The sequence below is a fragment of the Strix aluco genome, chromosome 6 (genome assembly GCF_031877795.1).
Source record: "Strix aluco isolate bStrAlu1 chromosome 6, bStrAlu1.hap1, whole genome shotgun sequence".
NCBI lineage: Eukaryota > Metazoa > Chordata > Aves > Strigiformes > Strigidae > Strix > Strix aluco.
In genome coordinates, this window is record NC_133936.1 from 532,592 (window position 1) to 559,135 (window position 26,544).

Sequence of the window (26,544 nt, forward strand, 5' to 3'; positions counted from 1 at the left end):
GGAAGAGCCGGCGGCTCGCGGCTCGCTCGCGGTGCCGCTGCCCCGCCCCTGCGGGGGCCGCCGCCGGGGCCGGCCCCAGCCCTGCGCGCTGGAGCGGAGGCGCCGGGCCCGGGCGGGCAGGGCTAGGCCGCCGCCATCTGCCCGCAGCCGCCCCGCGGACACGCCCCGCGGTGGAGCCGGTGCCTCCGCACGGCCGGCACTGGCCGCAGTTGCTCAGTTTGAGGATCCGGCAGCACCCGGAGCGACACGCCACCCTCCTCACAGGCTGCCGCCCTCGCAGGCACGGCCCGCGCGCAGCGCCGCCCCCGGGGGCTGCGCCACGCACCCGCACGACGCCCGCGGCTCCGGGCCGGCGCCCCCGGGAGGCGGACGGGGCCTGGGCAAGAGCTGCGGGCGCAGCGGGGTAATGGCGACATCCGCGCGGGGAGCGACGTGGGCAGGACGGAGGCGGCGGCCGCAGCAACACTCCCCCCGCCCTGGGCCCGCAGTGCATCCCCGGGCTGGGGGAGCCGCGCGGGCGGTGTCGGGGTGGGGGAAAATCTGCGCGTGCACAGCGGCGCGGGCCTGCGCGGGCGCGGCGGCGGGAGCGGCGGCTGAGGGGGCTGCGCGGGGTCGCGCCTCCTCCGGCCGCGGGGCCGGGCCGCAGAGGGGGAGCTGCAGCCGCGGGCGGGCGGCGGCACCGCTGTGCCCGGGAGCGGCGGTTCGAGGCGCGGCGAGCCCCTGTCCCCGCGGCCGCCGCTCGCGCCGGGGCGGGCCCTGGTGCGGCCCTTGCGGCCTCCGCGCCCCGGGCAGGGCCCGTCCCGCCTGTTGACCGCAGAGCCGCCAGCGGAGTCCGGGTGAGGTGCGGGCCGTCCTGCTGAGCGCGTCCCTGACACCCCGGGGCGGTGGCAGGAAAGGGGCTGTCAGCAGTGCCGGGGTCGCTGCAGCTTCTGCTGTGAGCAGCGGCTGGTGGCCTGTGGGTGAGGAGGGACTTGCAGCTGCTGCGGGGTGACGCTGTAGAGCTGAACATCTCTGCCCACAGATGCGCCAGACTCTCTCTGCTGCCTCAGCTAGTTTAAACTGCTGATACCGAGACCTCTCATTCCTAGGTTTGGTTTTCTGCAGTGAGCTCCTGAAAATCTCGTAACAACGAGATTAAGGTGCCTTTTTCAGCCTCACCTTTCCAGATGTCAGGCTTTGATTCTTCAGCTTTTCATAGTTGAAGGAAGTACGTTAAATTTCCTTCTGCAGATAAAGAGATGTTGACATCACCTAATCTGTTTAATGGTTTTAAAGAGAATAGTAATAAAACTGGGAGAATCCTGAAGCTAAAATAGTATTCCAAGATCTGATCTTTAACTAAATTGCCATGCCATATGCTGCCTGAACAATTATTTTGCCCTTACATATATCTCTGTGTCTGTATATACACATATGTATGTGTGCATGTATGCGTACTTTTGTACATATTTGTATGCCCACATACACACATGTATATATATTTATACATAAAATATATATTTATATGTGTGTATGTGTATAAAACCACACCTGTTTGTGCTTGCCTCTTAGCCCTGAAATTATTGTTCAGAATGTAGCGCTTAAGTCTGCTGTTTTAGATGAGTTAATATAAATAACATTGCTGCTTTTCTTCAGCACAAACAACTTTTAAGAGTTGCAGGCACTTCCTTTTGGCTCTGTGCTGCCTTATTTTCAGGAGGCTTGACTGTGATCTGCAGCATTGGCAGGAACTGGTTGGAATGTACCTTTTAGGGGCTTTCCCAGACATCAGTGGTGTAAATCGCTTGTCTGATGCTGAGATCTAAACTGGTCGCAGCAGTCTTTAAGTGCTGGGAAAATGTCCGTAGAGTTAATCTTTTCTTTTGTTGCTTTATGTAGCAGCAAATGCAATTTCTGAAGAGGTTCAGGTTCTGATCACCCTCTTAATGTTCACGTTTTGACTTTGACTTAAATGTGTTAGAGTGTGATGTTTGACTTAGATGAAAATCTGGTCAAATCTCTGACTGGCAACGCAGGCAAGTCATTGGTATTACTCGGATGTTCTGACATCACTAATGTTGCTGCCTGCTCAGAAAGCTAGCAGAAGTTTGAATTTGAATAAGGTATTCAGGCCTGGAAAGGAAAAATTTATGTATCTTGGACTCTGGTCATCAAATCTTAGTGTTTATCTGTGTTAGACCTGCAGGTATGGTTTTATTGCTTAATCTGATTTTACTCTAAAAAATACATACAATTGTCTACTGGATTGTACTATAACAAGTGCTCTTGACACCTGACTGAAATTTGCTCCAGCTGTCAGTTGATGTTTTCTGTCAAAACGTTTTTAGTCTTTATAAGTCTTCTGTAGTACTCTGGTCAGCTCTGTTCCCGCCTGCCCCCTGCTCAGCAGTTTAGGTTCCCATCTCTGTACATGCCTCCTGCTGCTCTCTGTATCTCTCTGGATCCTTGCTTCTTCCTGTGCCTAAAAATTAATACTGCTTATTTCCTCTTTCACTCATTGCCACCAAGAAAAAAGAAGGGGTGGAGGGTTAGGGAGGACCGGAGTCATGTTCTTTTCCAGTTCTAGTAAAGCCGCTGTGGCTCCGTCCCTGTTCCCTCCAGCGGCCCTGTGGCCTCCGGTGAGGCTCTCCTGCTCCTCACCCTTGCACCGAGAAGTCCAGAGCCTGTGTTTTTCCATTGGTTGCTGTATAAGCAGCAGCCCAGCATGCCTGAGAGAGGGATGTAAATGTTCTTTTTAATATTTGGAGATTGCAGGAGTGAGGAAATAAATTGCCTTTTCCTCCCTCTGACAGGGGTCCTGCACTTAGTCACCTAACGAGCTCTCTCCGGGAAGAAAAAGTACAACCTGGCCTGTGGTGATAATAAGTTGATGTCACAAGAGTAGGGAAGATAATAGAAGTGAAGATGCAGTGGCTCTTTCCCAGCAAATCAGTAGCTGTCACACCCCCAGACCATACCTCAGGTTAGCTTTTATTCTTTGCCCTTGCTTGCTTCCCATAGCCATCAGTTCAAAGTAGCTGTTCAGTCTTCGGAAGCAAAGACTAAGTGGAATGTCTGTGATTTGTATTTCAGTCCTAGCATACATTTGTGGCCTGCTCCCAGCTGGGGATTTAGCCATCTATTGAACCATCTCAGGTTATAGGTATGATGAGACGTGCTTCTGCTAATTCCACACTTTCACAAAAAAGTGTGTTGGTGTTGATGGCTTGGAAATGGATGTGTGACACTTGCAGTTGGAGAGAGGATGATTTGAAAGCAAATACAAATACACCTGGTAACTTTCATCCTAGATTGGTAGGAAAACTTACCAGACTTTTTTCGTTTAGATCGTAGTTAATAAAAATGTATTGCTATAATAATCTAGTAATTAGTATACCACTCATAATTGGTATACTAAGGTAGTGGCCTTCTATGATGGAGTAACTGCATTAGTGGACAAGGGAAGAACTACTGATGTCTGCCTGGACTTCTGTAAGGCCGTTAACAGGGTTGCAGACAGCATCCTTGTGTCGAGGTGAGAGATGGTTTGATGGATGGGCTGTCGCCTGGCTGGCCATGCCTGGAGAGTTGCAGTCAGTGGCTCAATGGGAACCAGTAGGACATGGTGTTCTTCAAGGGTCTGTACTTCGACTGATACTATTTAGTATCTTCATCAGTGGTGTTGAGTGCACCCTCAGCAAGTTTGCAGGTGGCTCCTTCAACGGAAGGGATGCCATCCAGAGGGGCCATGGCAGGCTGGAGGAGTGGGCTGGCATGAACCTCATGAAGTTCAACAAGGCCACGTGCAAGGTCCTGCCCGTGGGTCAGGGCAGTCCCCAGTATCGGCACTGGCTGGGGATGAATGGGTTGAGATCAGCCCTGCAGAGAAGGACTTGGGGATCCTGGTGGAGGAAAACTCAGGCGTGAGCCGGCAACGTGCGCTGGCAGCCCAGAAATCCAGTCGTGACCTGGGCTGCATCAAGCACGCGTGGCCAGCGGGTCGAGGGAGGGGATTCTGCCCCTCTGCTCCGCTCTGGTCAGAGCCCACGTGCAGCACTGCCTCCAGCTCGGGGGTCCCCAGCACCAGACAGACGTGGAGCTGTTGGAGCGGGGCCAGAGGAGCCCACGACAGCGATCGGAGGGCTGAGACCCCTCTGCTGTGAAGAAAGGCTGAGAGAGTTGGGGGGGGTTCAGCTGGAGAAGAGAAGGCTCCGGGGAGACCTGACTGCGGCCTCTCAGTGTGTAAAGGGGGAGCATAAGAAACACAGGGAAAGACTTTTTACCAGGGCCTGCGGTGACAGGACAAGGGGGAATGATTTTAAACTGCAAGAGGGCGGGTGTAGATTGGGTGTGAGGAAGAACTTTTCTTACCGTGACAGGTTTGCCCAGAGAAGCTGTGGCTGCCCCCTCCCTGGAAGGGTTCAAGGTTCAAGGCCAGGTTGGACGGGGCTTTGGGCAACCTGGGCTAGTGGAAGGTGTCCCTGCCCAGGGCAGGGGGGTGGCACTGGATGATCTCTAAATTTCCCTTTGACCCAAAGCATTCTGTCCTTCTGTATTCCTGGTGCAACCCTAATTAATGCTTTGACTGTCTCCTACATTGCCTATTTACTCCATTGTGTCTAGTGTAGGTGCAGATAATAACAAATTTAAACAGCGAACTTCTTAGCATAAATTGAATAACTAGAATAACTTGTTTTGCCGCTGCTCTAAAACCAAGTAGCCACTATGTAATCTGCAAAATTGCAAGTTGACATTAAAAGTTTAGATATGTTAATTCTAACCAAGTCATAAGCCCCTTATCCCATTACAGTGATTAATCTCTGATTTAAGTAGAAGATTAAGCAGCGCTTAGATGAAAAATCTGCTTCTGCAAATGAATTTATTGGTTTTTTTCCTGGAGAATGTGTCTTGTTAAGGTAGTATGTTTCATTTATGAAATAGGAGAGATAAGTCTAACTGTTGAACTTTTTTTCAGATATTTCTGTTGAAAGTAGATAAAATGGCAACATTAATTCACACTTTAGCAGATCATAGTGATGATGTCAACTACTGTGCCTTCTCATCATCGTGCTTGGCTACTTGTTCCTTGGACAAAACTGTTCGCGTTTATTCTCTAAAGGACTTCACTGAGCTTCCGTACTCGCCTCTGCGGGGTCATACGTACGCTGTGCACTGCTGCTGCTTCTCTCCGTCAGGACAGCTTTTAGCCTCCTGCTCCACGGACGGCACCACGCTGCTGTGGGGCAGCGGCGATGGCCAGCTGCTGGCAGTGCTGGGGCAGCCCAGCGGCAGCCCTGTCCGCGTCTGCCGCTTCTCCCCTGGGTCCGTGCACCTGCTGTCGGGGGCAGCAGACGGGAGCATGGCTCTCTGGAACACGCAGACCTTGAAACTCTACAGGTGAGTTCCAGGTGGTTTTTGACAGCCTTGTTTGCAATGACAAGAATGTAATTTCAGTAGTATGCTGTACTCTGTACAAGACTTGCAGACTTAGGCCACCAATTGATATCACAAAGCAATAGGAGTATGATTTAGAAGACCAAAAGATTATCAATAAGAGAGGGAGAAGTGCTGAGTTGGGGTTTTTTTTTTCAACTTAAACAATGGAAACTCAAGAAGCTTTAATTTTTGCTAAGTTATCGTTCATCTAAATCCTGATTTTTCGTAAGTTCATGGAACTGTTTTCATTGACTTAACATGAAATTAGGATACATTGCATGCTGCGTGTGTCTGGTTTCTAAACAGTGGGTCAATAAACTATGATACGTAATACACAGTTAGTGGAGCCTGACTGTGCTGTGTGCCTTATATTGCATTATATGTAGTGGTTTTTAATGAAATATTTAATTACAAGGCTGTTTGGAGTCCAGGAAGGTCTTAGAAGCCTGATAGTAATCCAGCAATCAAAGAGTTTGGAGACTACTGACTTATCTTGAAACCACACAGTTTAGGACATAAAAGTGACAGACAGGAGTATCGGAGCAGAGTGGGTTAAATATGAGAGTCAGCATTTCACAGGGGATTCCAATAAACAAGTGGAACAAAGCAGGTGAGCATTTTTTGTGATGTTGCACAGTTAAAGGCATGAACCTTACGATGATCTTCAAAGTCCTCCTCTACATCTCTCTGTCAGTAAAGAATTCAGGCCAGTTGGAATCTGTACTTAGGCAAGACATTATTTAGGTTTCAGAGCAGCAATTACACAACATCTCTGAAGCTAGGAAAGAAGTTAAGATTTTGGGAGAATTGATGAGATGTTTCACTCAGGATGAGGGAGCAGGCACTTATGAAAGCCAAACTTGTTTGGTTTTGGTAATCCCCTGTCAAGCGTGTTACGGCTCTTGTGGCCTCTCTACCTTTGCCTTCCACAGCAGTGATTTAGATAGGAACTGTAAAATTTTTCAGAATGATTGATTATAGTTACCTGAAATTGTGTAAATCTGGAAACCTGTCCATAAACAGAATTCTGATAGATTTTTGCCACCTATTGTTTGTAATACGTACAGAAACACCGAAATGGTTTTTTGTTTTCAGAGAATAAGGAGGTATGGATTACATATTGTTTCTTAGTTTTATCTTTAAGAAAAATAAGGAATTTCAATCACTAGTGTTCTGAAGTCTAAGGGTATATCTGTTTTGAGATATTACTGGTGAAGGTGTTCTCTTTTTTTATTCAGAATACTTGTTACTGACAGGGAAAAACCCAGAAATACTAAAAAGTAATCTCTGACAAGTATATGCTATTAATATATGCAGTGATGCATATTTTAGACCTACATCCCTAATTTCCTCCTAGTTGAATGGTGATTGTATAATTACCATGTAGAAACTATATTGTTGTTTTAAGCAGAAATTTTTCTAGTTTGGTGTTTCCCTTGTAAAGAAACAAGAAAGAACTTGAACATTCCAATCCTGTTCCCTTCGCTTCACTTTGAAAAGTTCATTTCAAAGTGTTAACATGCCAGCAGTAGTCAGCTTAGCTTTAATTGTATATATTTTGGGATGTGTCTGTATATATATTTTCAGCTGATTATTTTTTATTATTATAATTTGTAATTGCAGATTACAAAGTGCCTCTGTCCTGTTTTCCTAAAGCTGAGGTCAGTATTACTTAGGAAATTACCAAGGTATTTAAAAATGTCAGCGGATTTCAGTTAGCCATCTAATGTCAGTCTGTGGCCCCCTGTTTCTTTTGCAACAGTTCATTCTGTTGATGCTAAAAAATGCCCTTTACCACACTGTTACTCACTTCACTAAATATGCAGATGGTAATTACAACAAAGGTATCCAGTTACTCCTTATCAGCTCGGCTGCTGTAATTGACTGTTCATATTGTGATGCAAGATGACTCTTTAAATCGTCTCTGTGATGGATGTCAACAACATGAAATCAAGTTAATTTATCTGTATTTCTTAGTGTTCTCTACTTCCTGTTCAGTAGTTACAATACTGATATCTGGCCTGAAAGTCTTAAATGCGTACTCTGAACATGTATAGTACTATTTGTTTTACTGCTATGTTTTCAGAGCAGAAGCTGCAGCTTTATGTATGAAGGAAGGAAGGTTTTAAAAGCTGCACTAAGGAAAAAGAATGGTACATATAAAAATGGAATGCACTGTAGTGTATTTGATACTATTCTTAATGATGGAATTAAGGGAGTCAGTGCATTTTGAAGGTCTTGGGTTTGATTAGAGAGACTCTCAGGAAAGTTTATTGTCTTGTCTTCTGTGGCATTAAGTTTGACACCTCTGGCAGTAAATAAAAATTCTATCAATCAGCAAAAGAGGATGAGCAGCTGTTCTACAAAATACAGAGTAAATGAGACTGACATTTCTTGCTGTTTGACTGTTGCTTATGACTGTGATTATTTTCCTACACTTAAAGATTCAGCTGTGCATGCTGGGCCGGATCTAGTGTCCATTAAAAGGAGAGAGACATTTCAGTTTACTTTAGGTTGCTATCAGATAACCTAAAGGATGTGAGGTTGAGCCCACTTCCTTCCCACAAGGGTCAACCACACTTCCATATCTGCTAGAAGTTTTCTTTTGAGATCAGTTTTACAAAGTGCTCTGGCTCACTTAGTTAAAATACAGATTTTTTTTTTTTTTTATCACATTGCTTTGATTTGAGTACGAGTAGTCCAAAATTAACCCTATATCATAAATCACAACATATTTGACTTGGCTACAGCTTATCATATGGGTTAGTAGGTGTTCTGTTTTGTCTTTAAAAACAGAAGAGAAAAATTGTGGGAGTCTTTCTTTCCCTTGTTTATGCACATGTAAATCTGTTATGATAGTTGTGTATTTGACTTCTAAAATTTATCCTGCCACAGAATTTTAACAGTGCATTGTGCCTTTCAAATGGTAAGTCCATGCAGATTGTCTTTAGTTTGAGAATTATTTTATTACTCAGTTAAATTGCTGCCTTGGGATGCTATCTCACATTTTTCCTCCTGCAGTCAAAGAGCAGTTCCTGGTTCCTGCAGCTGTGCTTATTTTGCGTCTCCTTCCACAGTTGGTGTGAGTTTCTCTCCCTTCTGTTACCAATTTCCAAAGTGCAAAACTTAGAACAGTTTGTCTTGTTGTATCAGATTGCATTTTAGAGATCACTTGTTCAGAACAAATTCAAATCCCATGTACTCTTGCTTTTCAGGTCTGGGAATGTTAAAGATGGTTCTTTGGTGGCCTGTGCATTTTCTCCTAATGGAAATTTCTTTGTCACTGGATCATCATGTGGTGATTTAACCATTTGGGATGATAAAATGAGATGCCTGTATAATGAAAAAGCACATGATCTTGGCGTTACATGTTGTGATATTTCTTCACAGCCAATTTCTGGTTAGTTACTTGACTCGTCAGGGGAGGAACATGGAAAAAAAGAGTTCTTTTATTTCTCTCTAGCTCTTGTTTTCATATTCTTTTTGTCATCGGTGCTCAAGATACAAACGACATTGGGAAGAGCTGATGTTTTAGAATATTCTGAATATTCTTAAGTAAAGTTGTGGTCAGGTTTTTGACAAGGAATGTACTAGGTCAACAGACAAGGTGATTAGCATGCTTATGATAGCTTTCAGTAGCAAATGACTGTCTGGATTTTGGAAAATGTGTGGGCAGTGTCTGCAAGTGAAGCCTATCCCCTGGGGCTAACAAGGGCCTTAGGAGATGCAGTGCTTGATGACCCTTCCCACTTTACTCTTTCATACTTTGGTTCCCCAAGGAGCAGGACTGGATTAAAGCAGTGCAGAGAACCCTAAATGTAATAAGCTGAATGCTTGAGCTGTGGGATGTGAATAGATAGACTGTTTTCCTGCACCTGACTTTCTCAGTTGGAGGAATTTGGGGGAGCAGTGTGCCCAGAATCTCCTGTGTCCCACTAAGATGTGGGACTGTTCAAATGTCTTACTGCTGTTTTAGCTGACCTCATTGTATAAGTTGCATTTCAATTTTGACATTATGTGCTTCTTCACAGTTGTGATGGGCAGAAGCTTAGTTTTTTCTTTTGAGAATGAAATCTGATATTCTTGTATATATACATTTGGGTATTGAAGTCAAAAACATAAGGCATGCATAGTGTAGGCCTTCCTCAGGGCTGCGTTGCCTATTCAGTTTTCATTCATTTCACATTTGTAAGGCTTTATGTGGAATTAAAATAAATGGAACCTAGATTTATCTATATGCAAAAACATGTATACTGAAAATTGTATATTTAAACTTCCAGCTATCTCAGGGACAGCTTTGCATTTGTGTATACAGGCTTTTAAAATTATTGTCGTGGTTTAACCCCGTCCGGCGGCTCAGCCCCACGCAGCCGCTCGCTCTCTCCCGTGGGATGGGGAGAGAATCGAAGGGCAAAAGTGCGAAAACTCATGGGTTGAGGTAAAGGCAGTTCAATAGAGAAAGCAAAAGCTGCACGTGCAGGCCAGGCAAGAGGAGGAATTAATTCCCTGCTTCCCGGGGCTTCGCCATGCGGAATGGTGGCTTGGAAAGGCAAAAGCCTTAACTCTGACAAGTTGCATGTCTAAGCTTACACAGCTTGTACAGTGAGAAGAAACATTTGCCCAAACAAGAACTGGTAGAAGTTAACTGCAGTACAGGGAAATGCCTTAGCCAAACAACCAAATATTGGAAATTCTGAAATATTTATGAGTCTGAAAAGCTGAAAGGTTAATTTGTATAAATTTTTGTCAGGTAAAAGTGTTTAATAGTTAGAAAATCACTTAATCATCTGCTTTTGATGGAGGTTGGGAAATTGGACAGAAACCTCATTGTCAGATTTAGGAAGTAAAGCTGTAAGTTGTCTTAACAACCTCTTAGCTATACTTTTTTGCTTTCCAGATCTACTATGGAGACAAGGTGGTCTCCATAAAGATATGTAGGCTTCTGTTTTCAGAGTACGCATGAGTTGCTCTTTCAGAGGTACCAAAATTTATAAGTGAGCAGCCACTTGCACCTTTCAGTGCTAAACACAGCAATAAATTCTGCTGTCTGTGTACCACCTTGTCTAAGAAGGTGGTACAGAGCAGGAAAAAAGGACAGAAGCAGAAGAAAGCTGAGGAAGAAGGATGTGAGCATATACCTCAGTAACAGAGAGCTAGTGACTGACAATACCAAATCAATCAAATGTGTGTCCACTGAAAGGTGCAGGGGCAGCACTAAATTAGTCTGTCACAACAGAAAGGGGATTAATCTCTTAACACCTCTAGATCTTTGTTGGTGAAAAAACTATAAAAAAATTCCATTGTGAACCAAGAGTGCATCCGAGGGCAAAGGAGCACCTTGAAGCTGAAACAGATCAGAGTGTAATTTCCACCGCTCTGTTTCCTGTTGGGATTCTCTTGGTTTAAAAAAGAATTGTTACCAACCCTTCAGCCTTCTGCCAAGACAGAGAGAAATAGGCAAGAAAGCAAGTATTTCCTAGACTGTGGATTTTTTAGCTGATTTATGATCATTCTTAATTTTATTTAGCCATATGTTATTGAAAGTCAACATTTTTCCTTTTCGTGTGTTGCTGTTTAATCCCGAAGGATTGAAACTTCTAGGATTATTGGCAGATTTAATACATTACAAAATCCATACAAGTAGTGCTTATCCAATACAATTAAACATGGTTTTAGATTGAGACTCTCTTTACCTGCTGAATTCAGAGCAAAATTAGAACCAGAGTTTCTCATTGGTTCTTTGTGCTTTAGGCCATTTGTAGCAGATGTTTCTCCTACCCTTAAAGTGGATTCAGTCGCAGTTGCACAGAAGCTCATCAGATCTAGAGCAGTTGTAATGCTGCACAGGCTCTCCCATGCAACTGCAAAGTTTCAGTGCTGTCCTCTTCCTGAATAAGTAAACTTCAGTGAAATTACCTAGAGATACTGGTAAAAAATTGGCAGATCTTGCTAAAATTTTCTAGTGAGCCTCAGTGGAAGACAGTGTAGTTGTCCTTCGAGTTATCCCAAAGAGCTCTGTGTGTACAACACTATAATACCCCATTAACAGGTAACTTGTAGTGTCAAAGTCTGCATCATGACAGAGTTCTCATCCAGACCAGGTTGCCAAGTAACATGTTCTTAGTTACCAAGAAACATCTGGTTTTACAACATGATAGCTAATGCGTGCTACTCATCTCCCTGTAAGACCCACTTCTTACACTGTAAAATCCTAGCAAAAATGATGCATTTTGATGCTTTAATGTTTAGCAGATTTGAGGTAAGTCCTAAGATCTGCTATAGTCATAGCAGCTCTGATTGTTCCTGTGAACAAACCAGTCTGTGTATACTATAATATATATTTTATTGTGATAACCGTATGAAATTAAAATATACTTTATGTGGCGGAAAAAGAGCTTCTGTAATTATTTTTATTAACACTTTTTAAAAGTAGTACTGAGATTAAGGAAATTTACCAAATTCCAGTGTAAGAATGCTGATGTAGTTTGCTGATATGCTGTTATTTTCAGTGCTTCTGATTCCCATTAATACATTTAAATTTTATTAGATGGTGAACATGGATTCAGATACTTCCAGATGGCTTCTTGTGGTCAAGATAATCAGATCAAACTCTGGCTTATTTTGTTTACTGATGTCTTAGGTGGGTATAGTGATATTTTTTTTCATATTCCAATGTCTTAAGTCTTTAGTGACAATTTACATCTAAGATGAAATTTATACAGCTGTTAATGGATTCACAGCCAAACTAACCACAAGTTGAAAGTTTTCCTTTAATTGTTCAGCAGGAGAGCAGCTAAGGCATGCAGCACTTTGTGACATTGGGCCCTGTGGATTTTGTTTAGTTATCCATTTATTAATAATTGTAAAAGTAAAGATTTCAAAAAAATTTCCCCTAATTCCCTCAAACTTACTCTTGTGATAAACATTTGCTTTTAATTAGCATTTTTACCTTTTGGTAAGCAGTAACATTTCAACTGTGGCCTTTGAGCAGGTTGATAGGTTGAAACCTCTTATTCTACCAGGCCAGGGAGAGGTTTCCTTTCAGCTTTCAGTACACCTTGGCCCTTGAGTGAGAGATGGAGAAATGAAAACAGTGTTGGCTCCTGTTAAAACTGCAATGTAGGTGTGTGACTGCTATGTAGAGACTAGGCAGATGGCCAAAAACATCTTAAGTGGGTATTTTTTGTAATGTATCTTTTATGGAAGTCTGTAAGGATGAATGTTTTGCGCATACACAGATACACATTTAGTTATATAAAACACTGTTACACATGCTAAGACTACAAAGTGAGGAAGTCAGAGATGTTAAAATCAAGTTGTCTCTGTGATCTTTTATCCCCTTTTTTGTAGACAGTATGTCAGAGTCAGATCTTTGGTGCATCTTTATGCTTCTAAAAGCAGCCTGTCTTATACCTTGTCAAATATGTCCATATGTAATAATTTACTTTTTGTATTTTCAGGTGTTGAATTAAAATATAAATGCACCTTGAATGGACATTCTGCCCCAGTTCTGGCTTGTGCATTTTCTTATGATGGGCAGATGTTAGTTTCAGGGTAAGCAGTATCTTTTACTTGGTTAAATTTCATACAGATGGCTGTCCAAGTTCATGCTTCAGTATTATAAAACAGAAAGTTCAAAAGAGTTGAAGGTTTCAAAATATATTTTCAATCATTAAGGAATAGTTCTGTGAAAGTGTCTTTCCAGTTGGTCTGTGTCTTGCAGGTGATTGAGTTTGAAATCTAGGATGTTGCAAGCTCTGTTTTCTTCAGTATTGTAATGAGATTCATTGTTTCCTGGTTTGGGGGCATTTATGTGGCCTTTCATGTGGATAGTCCAGAATCTATTAAAAATAGAAACCTACATTGCAGTCTTACCATCTCTTTGGGACACTACTTAGGATTTCCTTCTCACTCATGCACTTTCAAGAACTTTTTACAAGGTTTAATATCTTGAGATTTTTGTCTTTGATAGATGTGGTTGTAAGGAAAAATTTCTTCACTGATCCACACCCAGAGTATGGCAACAGAAGCCTTTTTTCCATAGAAGTGCATGATGGAGATAACTGTAGACCTGTGTTTTTGAGTCAGCCTTGTACAGAACAATGGTTAAGACCCAAGTTAATCATGAACTGTCAGTTAGAAACTAATACTATAACCAGTGTTTGTTAGAGGGCAGTAAGGTAACTGATATATAACAATAACACCGATAATGCCAGTGTCATTGCAGGGTCACTCTATTATGTTTGAAAGACTCAGGCGGGTGGAAGTGATGGGAAGATTCCTGATGACTGGAAAGATGCAAATGTCACACTTGCCTCCAAGAAGGGCAAGGCAGAGGATCCAGGGAGCTACAGGCCCGTCAGCCCCCAGACTCCCGTCTCTGGGAAGGTTATGGAGCAAATCCAGGGGACTTGGCAGCCGCTGCCAAGCACAGTGTGCCTGGGGAGAGAGCAGGGGTTGAACAGGGGCAAACGGCCTGGCCAGCCTGGCTGCCTTCTGTGATGGGAAGGGGCTGCGTGGGCAGAGGGGAACGGCGTGCGTTCCGCACCTCGGCTTGAGCGAGGCTTTTGACATGGTCTCCCGGTGTAGTCTTGCAGCCACTGTGGAGATACAGATAGAAGAGTCAACGGTAAGTTGTGTGAAAAAATGATGCAACTGTCAGGCTCAAATTGGTGTTGGTGATCAGCAGCATGAAGATAAACTGGCAGCTGGTTACTAGTGGCTTTCCTCAGGGATCAGGCTATTGAAAGAGGAAATGATAAATAAGGTAGATAGATTTAATAATTTATGTTTTTATGAATATTAATGACTCTGCTTTTATTCTGCACTATGAGAAGTGCTTAATCACTTCTGAACTGTCTTAAGTGGCAACTTGAAATAACAAAATGGTTCAACTCTAAATTCTGTCTTTTTTACGAAGACTTTATAAACTGAAACAGAAAAACTGATGTCTTGCAAAGGAAAAAGAAAAGACAACAATAGCCAGCAAATAAACTTAAAACTATCCAGACCCCAGGAGACAATACCTTGGTTTGACATTTTGCTTTGTATTCTTTTTAAGGGAGTCTTTTCCAGTATTTGAAAATTACTATGAATGTTTGTGATCTGTAGTTATTTTATTTTCTATTAGACATATGGAATATTGTTTTTGCGTATAATGTCATAAGTGTAATGTCTATCCCATAAAGTCTTTCAGAAACACTGCTGTCATGGTAAATAACTATGCAGTTTGTATTTCATGGCGCATTTTATGTATTGGTTGCATTGCACCACTATATTTTATGCAATGCAGTGCACTACTTCCTCTAGCTTGATTTGTAAATGAAATGGTTTCAAAAATAAATGGAATTGATGAGAGTGGATCATGGATAGCCAGATTCTGCGCATCTCCTTTACAGAATCTTCTTGCAAAGACATAAAGTAGATAGAGTAGAGACGGGGAGGAGCAGTGGGAGTGAGGGCCAGTGTGCATAAGCACTGTGCAAATCCTCTACATCAGAAATTCTCATGGAAGTGTAGAGTTTTTGTATTTAACTGCTGTTCTTGCATCATGCTGGAGGTACAGCTAATAGTTGTTGTTTTAAGGTGGGCATGGGGGGAGTGGATTTAGTATGTAAGCTTCTCATAAAGTGGTGTTAAGAAATCTGTTTGCTCTCATTTTGTTTGTGGAAAAGTTTTTTTTCTTCCTCTACTTAATTAAAAGTAGTTTCCTTTTTCCTCTCTGCATCATTTTAACATCAGTGTGTTTTTTTTAAAAGGTCTGTGGACAAGCGTGTCATAATACATGAAACTGTAAGTATAGCGTAGCACGAGATCGTTCATTGGGTTGTTGTCTGTAAATATCAGCACTGCTTCTGCAGTGTCTTACCAACGCAGAGAAATATTAGGGAGTAGAAACTGTATAAACCCAAAATATTTACTGTGTCTTTGGGGTAGGGGGGAAGGAGTTTGAGGAAGAATGTCTCTTGAGAATTGATCAGTCTTTCTCACTTTTTATTTACATTTCTTTGAGGGATTTGTTATTTGATTTCTCTCCAGTAGAGTATTATTCAATGAATTCCATACTTACAAGTTATCCTCATATTGAAGTAGAAGGATTTTTTGTTATCCTAAATTTATCTTAGCTTCCAAAGGAAGAAGGACTATAGCTTTTGATGTAAAATTTGGAATGGTAATCGTAGAAATTCCTTCGTTAATTATATATAAAGTGCACATAAAATAGAAGCATAATAAAGAAGTCAGGAAAATGTTTATGTTAAATACGATGTCTCTTCTTTAAAACATATTGTCTAGGCATTTTCTGTAATACTGTTATTACATCCTTCGTGGTTCAGCTGTGTTATTTACCTTTAGTACTTTATAGTATTAAAAATAATAATAATTTTGCTGAAAATGAAGGATGAACAAATTTTAAGCTTCTTTCGCTTGCTCTGCACATGCTATTATACTGATACAATTTTTCAATTAGATCTAAAATTTTTCACCAAAATCACTAATTTGATACCTTCCCAGTTTTGGGCCCAGTTATTTTAGTAGTTTGAAGCTTAGACAGGTATGTAAGAAGTCCCCTAGATTTTTGGAACCCCAGAAAATTGAAAGATGCAGAGCACCACAGCACAAGTATTTCTTAATACTGTTTGTTAACTTTTGTGGCCTTAGGTTTTTGCCAAATGGGACAATAACTTTTATAGCTGTTGAGGAGAAGTGGAGACAATAAACCTTCATGGGACAGAGAGAGGTTTCAGCCTAAAGTAGGGCATGTTCCTCATCGTGGACAGCTCAGAAAACGGGAGTTGCTGACTGATCAATTAGTGGTTCAGAATAGCTGTGCTCTTCATCTTTCCAATCTCTCTGTACCTGTCAAAGAAACAGTATCTTTCCTAAGAAGGAAAATCTTTCAAATTGTAAGTTAGAACTGTGGAAATTCAGGAATTTGTTTTTTAGTAGCATCTAGTGGCCAAACAGGAGAACCACAGGTGTGATTAATTGGCCTGATTGAAGGATTGTGGCATGAAGTCTTATTTGAATTTCAGCTACCTCTTCACTTTTGGTCATTTCTAATCTTAGATTTTAGAAGAAATGTTTTTATCCACATAAGCAACCATCCAGTATGGATGTAATTAATTCAGTTCTGGTGTTGTGCTGACAGTTCCGTGCTGGCTGATAGTTGAAGGGTAGTGGTGTTCCAGTGAATTGAGTAGGGGGCTTCAAGCAGGAGATTCAAGTTGCATTTCCGACTCTGCTGCTGCTGAGCTTTGGCAAGGCTGTATAATTTCTCCGAAGGTAACTTCTGTCATCTTCCAAGAAGCAGTATTATTCCTTATTTTGAAAGAATGTATACAAATGAATGAACATTCTTTTTATTCTTTTAAGATTTAAAATCACAAATATTCTTTTACAGAGTACTGCCAATACCCTTCATACTTTGTCTCAGCATACCAGGTAAGAATTCAGTATGATTACTCTGTTCTACTGTTAATAAATAAAATAAATCCTTGTGAATTTTCACACATTTATTTTTATTTGTAGATATGTAACAACTTGTGCTTTTGCACCATGTAGTCCCTTACTTGCCACAGGTTCAATGGATAAAACTGTGAACATATGGCAGTTTGACCTTAAGCAACCCTGTGCAGGTTAGTGTGGGAAGTATTTGTAACACATTCTTTAAATTTAAAGCACAGTATTGTTGAACACCTTCTGAAGATGCAAAAAACCCACTTTTTCTTACATGCAGTTAGTTTGTAATCTCAGGATTATGTGCATGTTACTTATCTTTTCTCCGAATTGATCTTATTAATGGCCTACAGAGGTATTCTCTTTTTGTTTTTTAAAGAAAAGATATATGAGGAGTATTTTAATTGTATTAATCTGCTATATGTTCTTTTCTGATGCTCGCCATTTCTTACTCTCTGGGCAGCATTTAAGAGATGGATATTATTCCCAGAGTGGTGAAAGACTTTTTGGACAAGTATCATTGGCAATGATTTAAACAGAAAATACGGTAATTGCAAGCATAATTGTCAACAAGAAATACAGTTTACCAGTTGTTATAGGTGAAAAAGAATAATTAATGTTACAGAATATATCAGCACCTAAAGTATGTGAAACAAAGGTACATATATCTTTGTTCAAAGCACAAGAGTAAGTCTGGACTTTGCTTTTCTAAGGAGGTGTGAGACTTGGTTTCAGTGTCTGCTGACGCTTTTCCATCTTCAAATTTGACAGAAGTGTAGGCATCTGAGAGATTAACTTCCTCACAACGTTGAAAATTGATGGGTAAAAGACAAATGCAAATTACTGCTTCCCACTGAAGTAATGTCTAATACGCATTTCTTCTGTTAGATGCTGGGGAATGTATAGTACTGAGAACACTTGGAAAACAGCATTCATTACTGCCATTGTTCTTAGAACTGGGGCTTTTTTCATTGCTGGGGGTGGGGGTGGGGGCGAGGCTGTTGTTTGGAGTTTTTTTAACTGTCTTTTATCTTTCCTTTCTGAAGGAAATACTGTAGAAAATGAATCTAAGGTGGCTGTTGAGGACTGGTCAGAGGACGATGTTTCAGCCTGGCTTTGTGCACAAGACTTAGCAGACTTTGTTGGACTTTTCAAAACGAATAACATTGATGGCAAGCAACTACTGAATCTTACTAAAGAAAGTCTGACTGATGAATTAAAAATTGGTAAGAGTATAGAAATCCATATAGCTTTTAATCTTTAGAGTACATGTGAAATGTTGGAATGAACATGACTTAGGAGTTCCATACATGGATGTTTTTTTCCCTGAAATGCATTTTTATTTCATTACCAGGGCTGATAAAACCCCCTGATGTCACATTATCCACGCTACTCTTCTTGTTCTTTGTGTGTGTTTGCTTATACCTAGAGACATGAAATGCACTTCCACCAACAATGCTGTGTTAAGTGGTCTTACCTGCTTTTGTTTCTATTTTCCTTTTTAGATCTTGTATCATTAAGCTCTGGAAAAGGAATTTCTTCTTTTGTGTATACTTAATGATTCTGACTTTGGTAAATAGGGTAGTCTATAGTTTTTCCTGTTGGTCTGCAAAAGTGTCCTGTTTATAATACTGTGTGGTCAACTACCTTGAGTTTAGCAGTGAAATCTTCAGAGTACTGTTACCATAATAGAAAACCACAAGGTATGTTTTAGATTTTACTTATCTTGGAGATGAAGCATTTGATGTTGACATTTAGTAAGGATTAATCAAGCAAAGCTTGCCTGGCTCAGACACTTTAAAATTCATCAGGTGTCCCAGCTGATACATTGTCTTGTCACATTATTTTAGAAGGAATCACAAGGAAGTGCCATATTAGTAATGACTCCACAGCAGTAGTTCTGAAATAAGAAATTTAAGGATGGTGAACTACACTGGAACTTTCTGAATATAAGTTCTGTATTCATTTTGATGGCGAGATTTGGGTGTAAATAAGGTGCTGGTATGTTTGCCAAAGTGAGATCCAATATAGCAAAAGGCTGAATGAATTAAGAAACCTTTTAAAAAATACAGTTTTATTTTTAGAACTTAGTAATCTTCATTGTAGGAAGACTGCTCCCTTTTTTGTTCTGTGCGTGTGTGGCATTGGCCTGTATCAGATCATAGTATCTCTGTATATCAACTAGTGCTGCTGAATTCTAGAAATCAGCAGAGATGCTGGGAATCTGCCAGGAATTGTCATCCACGAAAGACACTTGGCTTCATCCGTTTCTGCACGCGTTTTCTTTAACATTGGAGTAGCCTCAAACTCTTGCAGCAATCACCAGCTGAGGCTAATCAGATAATGCTGACTAGAATTGAATGCAGTGTGACCGATGAGGAGAACTGACCAGCTGAATACAGCATTCTCTGTGGGGAAAAAGAATCAACAACAGCATGTGTTGCCTGATGGATTTGTAGTGTCAATTTCAAACATTCAAAAATTGTTTGTAAGAACAATTCAAACTCAGGTTAGAAAATCTGAGTTGTAAGAGCCCATTGTAAGGCAGGCTTTAAGATGCAAAGGATGGATATGGCCTCAGGCAGAGCATGTGTGGAGTACAGGCTGGTTGTGGGAGGCTGTTGCTTCATGGCTCTTTCATCTGCTGTAAAAGGATGTAGGGAGGATTGGGTGCACATGTGAGCTGAAGTACCTTCAGTATGTTCTTCCTCATTACCAGGTGAAATGCTCATTGCTCCATCTCTGTTCTCAAGACTTTGGCCTTTTGCCACGCTTTTTCTTCAGTAGGTACTTTAACACTCATCATAAAATATAGGAGTCAGATTTTCACAGGTTATCAGGCAGCTATAAGAAATGTCAGGATTTCTGATTTCAGAAGGTTCAGGATTTCTCATTTTTAACAGACACAATGACACATTCATTGCAATTCTGTGATGCAGCTGAGTCAGAAAAAGGAATATGCATCCTCTTCCAATTCAGAATAGAAGGTGGGGGTACCTTGTTCCATGCCTGCATACTCTTTTTTCCTGTCAGGCGAACTGAATGTGTTAATGTAAGGTGACTCATGACTTCAGTTTGTTTGCAGAGGGTGAGCAGGAGGTGAGACTAGCTCTAATTTTTGGAAAACCACACCTTCAGTTTAGGGGTTAGTGCCAGACAAAGTATTTTGTACTGTAATATTACAAATCGTAAAGAAGTTGGAGGCATTCCAGATACTTTCCCTTCTGCAGCACACTGAGAAGGCTTCTTTTCATGTGACTCTACCCTGATTTAGGTTAGGTATGTAAAGATTGTCTTAAAGACAGTTCAGTGCTTTCCTCACTTAACTGCCGGGTGTCCTTAGAACATAAACCAAGGATAAATACACATAAACTGAATTTTGAAATCTCAGATCAGGCTGACTTTGTCTTCTCTTCATCAGAAATGTGTTATCAATTAGATGTGAGGTTTTTGTCATCTTCTTTTGGTTTTAAGGTTTCACTCTAGGTACATACAGAAAGTGTGAGCAAGTTCTTTCCTGTTTCACATCTTTGTCAAGAAACTCTGGGTCTGAGAATGGGCTTGAAAACAACATTTTGGAGCATAATTTGAATCACTTGTGATTCACCATGCCTTACATGTATACTGAAGTAGGGGTAAACTTTGGGGAAATGGCTCAGTAGAGATTAAACAGAAAATTGCATGTGCTTTGCCTATATCAACAAAATCTTATTTTAAGTCTTCTTTTATAACTAGTTTTCAAAAGATAGTGTGTCATGGATAATTCTTTAATCCCTGACTAGAGATTTAATCAGGAGGTAGTTAATTGAGGTTCAAACTGGATGCAGTAATCTTTAATCTGTTTGCATGAGAGGAATTTAGGAAAAATTGCCCATGTGATGAAAACTGTAGAAGATGCCATCAAAATCCAGTTATAACTACAGAATGATACGGTTCCTTTTTTCCCTTTTTTCCTTTAGTGTTATATTCTTAATATTTCTTGATCTGAAAGTGATCTTGTAGAACTACCATGCAAACTCTTCCTAAGAATAAGCATGAAATTTTACTGTGTTTCAATACTGTATTTCAGTTCTTACATTGTCTTTATCTTTACATACGTCATTACATAATCCTTATTAAGGAAATGCAGGTTAACTTTTGCATATATTTTTCTTACTCTGTGACATCTTTTGTCTTTGCTGATTCAAATGAGTTGTGTATCCATGTGACTGAGTTTTACCCCTTTGTGCACAGTGCTTGAGGCAGCTGATTTGAGTGCAGTAAAGCTGGTGTGGTAAGGCCAGGCTGCCTGGCAGTCTGCAGATGGAGTGTTTGTATCAACTCTTTATTTTAGTACTGAAGAGGAAAGATTGAGCAGAGTAGGATCTAGTATTTATCACTACTAGATGGGAAGAAACAACTGTGACACATTACACCCGCAGGTTTTCTGACATAAAACAATTTTTAAAAGGAGGAACGTTTTATGCTGATGCAAGATTACTGATACCTTGGGATGCATTTCCAATCTTGACAGGTTAAAATTGTAGTGTGACAGTTTGTAGATCTATAGAATTACTTTTCTCGTTGTCAGATTTCTGTTTTCCTCATCTACTCAGAATTAAGTTGGAAAGTATGGCTGCTGTCTCAAACACAGATGGGCTCTTTTTTCACACCTATTGGTATATTCTCAGTAAATAGGTAATAGTAAGTACTCAAATAAGTCTTGGGATACTTAAATAAACTTGTGGTCCTTCATGGGGGAATATCTGTGAATCGGTGCTTGTGATGCCTTGCATGATCATGAAAAAGAGTTTATACCACAATATGTACGTTGTAGAGAAAAGAACTTGCAAGGCTCACAAATCTCAGATCAGAGTATTCTTCCTTGAAAAACCCAACAAAACTAATGCAATTTTTATAGACTCAGACAAAATACCAGCACTCAGGCTCCACAGGTCATTTTTATGCAGAAGGGATTGGTTATATTTAATTGAACTGAAATGAATGAATTCAATCTTTACTAAAACCAGAGGTTCTTACCGCTCACAGTAACAGGCCCCTCTTCCCCTAGCCATCCCCACCATTGGATTTTTATTCTTTTCTAAGGGATTTTGTTTTGTGCCAAGAAACAGCTCTACTACCTTCACTTGCAATAGTACATTATCTAATTTGAGAACATTTGTAATAATACATTCATATACCATCAGATTTTAAAATTCCAATTGTGACTTGTGTGTCCCCACTCCTTCCCCACCTTTAGTGGTTGGAATCAAGCATTAAATAGATGGTGAACAATCTTTTTGGCAGAGGTATTCCTAAAATGTGTCTCACAAAATATAATCAAACTTCTGGGGAGGTGAAGCAACATCTGAATGCCTCCCTACTGATCTGTGCCAAATTTAGCACTTTATGTCCATAGTGGTGACGTAAATGTGAGCCTCTGCCACCCTGCAGGACAGACCTGGTCCAAGGGTGGTGAGGTGCTTTGGTGGTGGGTGCTCTGCTGCTCTGTGGAGGGGACGACGGCACCTGCGCGCTCTTACACCTTCGTACCGTTACGTATATGGCCCAGTTCCAAGGTAGAAACACTTGTGTCTTCCACTCCGTCGCAGTTCTATCTCGTTAGCTTTGCAGACGCAGCAGCGTGTGCTGGGCTGTAACACATCCCATGAAGAGCTGTTCTGCCAGGTCTCTGCAGCGACGCTGCGCTCGTTTCACTGTTGGGCTCGTTACTCCGCAGTGCCGTTGGCCAGCAGCCGTGCTGTGCTGTAGTTGAGCTCTTCGTAGTGGTGGCCAGGGGGTCTGCAGACTTTTCTGTGTTAGTTGGGGCTGGTGAGAGGGAACTGGGTCTCCTGTAACACAACTGCTAATTAGTGCAAGACCTGAGCTCTGCCTTACGTTATCTGTGATGTCCACTTCATGTACAAATAACTTTTCAGAGTCTCTAGGCCTGCGCAGTAAAGTCCTCCAGAAAATTGAAGACCTGAGGATGAAGGTGATCTCTGTTCCCGTTGCCATCCCTGACGAGTTCTTATGTCCCATAACAAGAGAGCTTATGAAGGATCCTGTCATTGCAGCAGGTATGTCTTTAAATGACGTTCACTAGGTGTGGAAACACAAAAATGGGCATATTTTATCAGTTGTAGAAAGCTAAACTATTCTAAATAGCTGTTGCAGCAAAATAGAACTATGTTAAATGTTTAATTAGCCAAATCACATCTCTGATAGGAGAAAAAGACAGCATCAAGCAATTAGCTTAGTGTCAGCTCTGCTGATGAGGCTGTATAGATTTTTTTTTTTCTTTTTAATGTTCCTTACTTTATGTACCTTTGCAAAGATAATTACAGGCCTAATTACAGAATTGCCTCAGTAAGTGCAAAACGGAATTGTGCACACGGGGCAGGGGAGACCAAAAACCAGGCTCATTTGTTACTACCCTTAGCAGACCATGTGTATGGCACTTAAAAGTTTGTACAGAGTGAGATTCATTTAAATTCAACAAGACCTTGGAACTGAGATGTACAAGGAGCAGAAGATGTTACGTAGTTCAAACATTTTATGAAGAACCAGTGTCTTATGGTTCTGATCTTGGGAGCAGGGAGGGGGCCTGTGATCATCAAATGACCAGTGTATTTTTTTGGTGCTCTGTGAACAGTGACTAACTTCATACAGTTTTGCGGTATCAAGCCAGACTTTTGCGAATGAAAACATGCAAAACATAAAAACATTTGCTAACTGCTGGAGTGGTAAGCACTACACTTAACAGGGCTGGGGCTTCTAAAGAACAGCAGTAGGAGGACAGCCTTCCATATCCTTTTTTTAATATTATTTTGAAATAAGACTACATAGTTTTACAGCAGGATTTTGTTGCTGAAAAGCTGAAAATTACTGTCAGTTGCTATTCACATGTATATTACAAAATTGAATAGGCATTTTTAAGAGAAACTGTTGACCTTTTAGAATAAAATGTTCACAGTGTGTGTGATCAATTACAGTATTTACTATCTGATAAATATTGCCAGTGTGCCATTCAGTATTTGTGTTACACCACTGTCCTGAAACATGGGATTCCTCTTCTTTTCAGAACACGGGGTGGGTGTATCTGGGAGTTCCTCACACTGCTTTGTTTTTATAGAAGTTGATGAATGATCACAAAACTGCTGGTGAGTGCAGCAGGAGAAGGGTTGGTTTGTGGCAAGACAGGTGAAGGGAGGTATAGTTTTGTGTTTGGAAACATCTGTGTTCAGCAGCGAACTACTCCACTGCCCAGCACTAGAGAGCTGTGGTGTGAACACACCTGGCTAAGATCTGGGCAATTTTAAAGATTCAGATTGGAGGAATTTAGGTATTTTTGAGATAAGAAAGTAACAAACTGACATGAGCTGGGTATTTTGTTCAGTAAGCTAAATAAGAGTTAAAACTTTTATGCCTCTGCTATGTAGAATTAAAGGAAAAATGAAAAGGAGGTAGAATGCCAAACTGTTTTTCTTTTACTCAAGTGACCAGCCTAAATCAGAGTTTTTCCACGTTAAAAGTGGCTCATATTCAGTAAAGGGGAGGGAAGGGAGCGTAGCTCTGCATTAGAGGGGGTGAGGACACTGGTGGTTCATCAGACGGGTGCTCCTGGCCGATGGAGCTCATCCTTGGCTGCGGAGGGTTTTTTTTCCTCTATTCCCATTCTTCGAACCGCGGCTTGTTTGGGGACGGAGGGGAAGAGGTGACGTCTCGAAGGTCGTGGGTGTGGAGGGCGCGGGGCGGGGGCTGAGGGCCAGCAGCAGCCGCTGGGCGCGTTCAGTTCCCGTGACGGACCGTTCAGACTGGGAAGACTCTTACACAGCCTGTGCACAATGTGTTTCGGTGCGTTGCCATTGGAGATAAAACATGAAACCAGCCTGAACTGGTTAAGTTCATGGTCAGCTTTCATGGTGGTTTGTTTTTTTTTTTACCCCTTTATAGGATTCCTGAAGTGAAAATTATTTTTAGAAACTTACTCAAGAACTTCAGATCCTGCTAAATGGAAATGTTTGCTTAAATTGTGATTAAAATCTAATAGTTTTATTAACCAAAGGTGTGCAGTAACTTTTAACACCAATATGTCATTTTCGCATTTTTGGTAAAGCATAGCTTAATTTTAGGTTTTTTTTTTTTTTTTTGGGCAGGGAGTTCTCCCCTCCCTTAAGCACTTTTTTTTTAACAGACATTCTAATTTTGTTACCATTGGTTTCACGTACAGTAATGGTTCTGTACCCTGTATCTTTCCTCTCCCCTTGTCCTTAACTAACAAACATTGTGATAGATTTCAGTTAAGTCTTGGGGCAGGGGGAGAATATTACTTGCAGATGTGTGGTGAGGCTTGACAGCATCTGGTGGTTCTGAAGTACTCCAGAGCCAAGCAACTGCAGTTGCAGGCACCTTGATGAGCATCATCCGATGGTCTCGAAGGGAACGGAGGCAGCAGTTGTCAGAAGTGCCCTGACTGTCAGTGCAGTGCCCTGGCTGGTCACCGCGCTGTGACCGTGTTTGTCCCTTACTTAGACACGAGAGGCTGCAGCTGCCGGGGCCTCTGGTAGCGCTGACCCTTCCTTTTACAGCCTTGCAGTGAACTTTATCTGTGCTGTACATAATGCCTTAACCCCAAATAAGGATGCAGGAAGACTTTGTGTAATGGGGTCCTTTTTAGCACTCGTGTACCTTAGCCACGAGTTCGTGCACGAACGTGGCCTAATCCCACCACCTCACCCGAGACGGTCCCTCGGTGGGGAAGGGGCTCCTTGGGCCAACACTGTTGCCGGCCGGTCTCTGCCCCGGCGTGTCTCTGCAAGGAAAAACCCCAGGCCAGCTGCCGTCACTCCAGCAGCAAGAGATCAGTGAGAACGTGGAGCCTTTTCTAGAGAGGGCTTTAAGAAGTTGAACCAAATTTTGATCTTAATACCGCTGTATGAAGTTTTATTCTAATAACATTTAACTGTGTCATATAAAACAAATAGCTATAAGTTTATGGCACAGCTTTCACAGACCATGTAATTTTTCTGTATCTCAGTTCTCCTGTTTGGAAATAGAGATTCCCTTACATCCCTTATAAATTTAAATAGCTATAAACCTGTACAGGGTAAGGGTGCCTGAGCAGCTGTAATGTCAGCTGTTGATGATGGTCTCTTTGCAGATGGCTACTCGTATGAAAAGGAAGCAGTGGAAAACTGGATCAGCAATAAAAGACGATCTAGTCCCATGACAAATCTTCCTCTCCCCTCTCTCATGCTTACACCGAACAGGACACTGAAAATGGCCATTGCTCGCTGGCTGGAGACTCAGCAGAAATACAGGGAAAGTACGTAGAGTTAACTGAAATGAAATGACATAGCTGAAGGAAATAATTATATCAGAAACAACTGCATTTCTGTTCTAATCTGTGGCTCTCATTTAAATGTTTGTTAGAACGAAAATCTTCACTGTTGGAAGCTCCCAGAAAATTACTGAAAAGCGTGTACATTTTGGTAATTTTACTTTGCGGTATTTCTGCTCAAGAAAGTAAATAGTCAGATTCACAGTTTTTCAAATAAATTTTTCTTAAAATCTTCACTGTAGTTATGAGTTTTGAGTCTTGATTTTGCCAAGTCAGTCTTTCAGAAGATAAGAAATAGCAAAGTATATAACCCCTATTTGTTTTTCTATTTTAAAAAAACCTAAAATGTG

The 26,544-nt window shown here is 41.4% G+C and overlaps 1 protein-coding gene across 8 annotated transcripts; it reads left to right on the plus strand.

Annotated features, from left to right (window-relative positions):
- WDSUB1 (WD repeat, sterile alpha motif and U-box domain containing 1) lies at nt 1–26,435 on the plus strand. 8 transcript variants are annotated; one of them, XM_074828400.1, is made up of 12 exons: nt 1–403; nt 4,955–5,376; nt 8,631–8,815; nt 11,963–12,055; nt 12,876–12,969; nt 15,174–15,207; nt 16,817–16,857; nt 16,945–17,051; nt 17,919–18,098; nt 22,791–22,931; nt 23,936–24,014; nt 26,015–26,101. In XM_074828400.1, exons 2-11 carry the CDS (start codon nt 4,979–4,981, stop codon nt 23,998–24,000), a joined length of 1,338 nt encoding a protein of 445 aa, XP_074684501.1. In that variant the 5' UTR covers nt 1–403; nt 4,955–4,978; the 3' UTR covers nt 24,001–24,014; nt 26,015–26,101. The 8 variants fall into 8 exon arrangements, with proteins under 8 accessions (XP_074684501.1, XP_074684499.1, XP_074684504.1 ...); XM_074828398.1 differs by lacking the exon at nt 23,936–24,014 and having other exon boundaries at nt 13–403; nt 26,015–26,435; XM_074828403.1 differs by lacking the exon at nt 23,936–24,014 and having other exon boundaries at nt 310–403; nt 2,793–5,376; nt 26,015–26,435.
- The last annotated feature ends 109 nt before the right edge of the window (nt 26,436–26,544 follow it).

Bases quoted from the DNA above. Each gene is read 5' to 3' on its own strand.
- WDSUB1 (XM_074828398.1), top strand. From the start codon at position 4,979: ATGGCAACATTAATTCACACTTTAGCAGATCATAGTGATGATGTCAAC. The intron at 12,970-15,173 runs GTAAGCAGTATC...TTTTTTTAAAAG, and splicing joins GGGCAGATGTTAGTTTCAGG to GTCTGTGGACAAGCGTGTCA. The intron at 16,858-16,944 runs GTAAGAATTCAG...TTTTATTTGTAG, and splicing joins ACTTTGTCTCAGCATACCAG to ATATGTAACAACTTGTGCTT.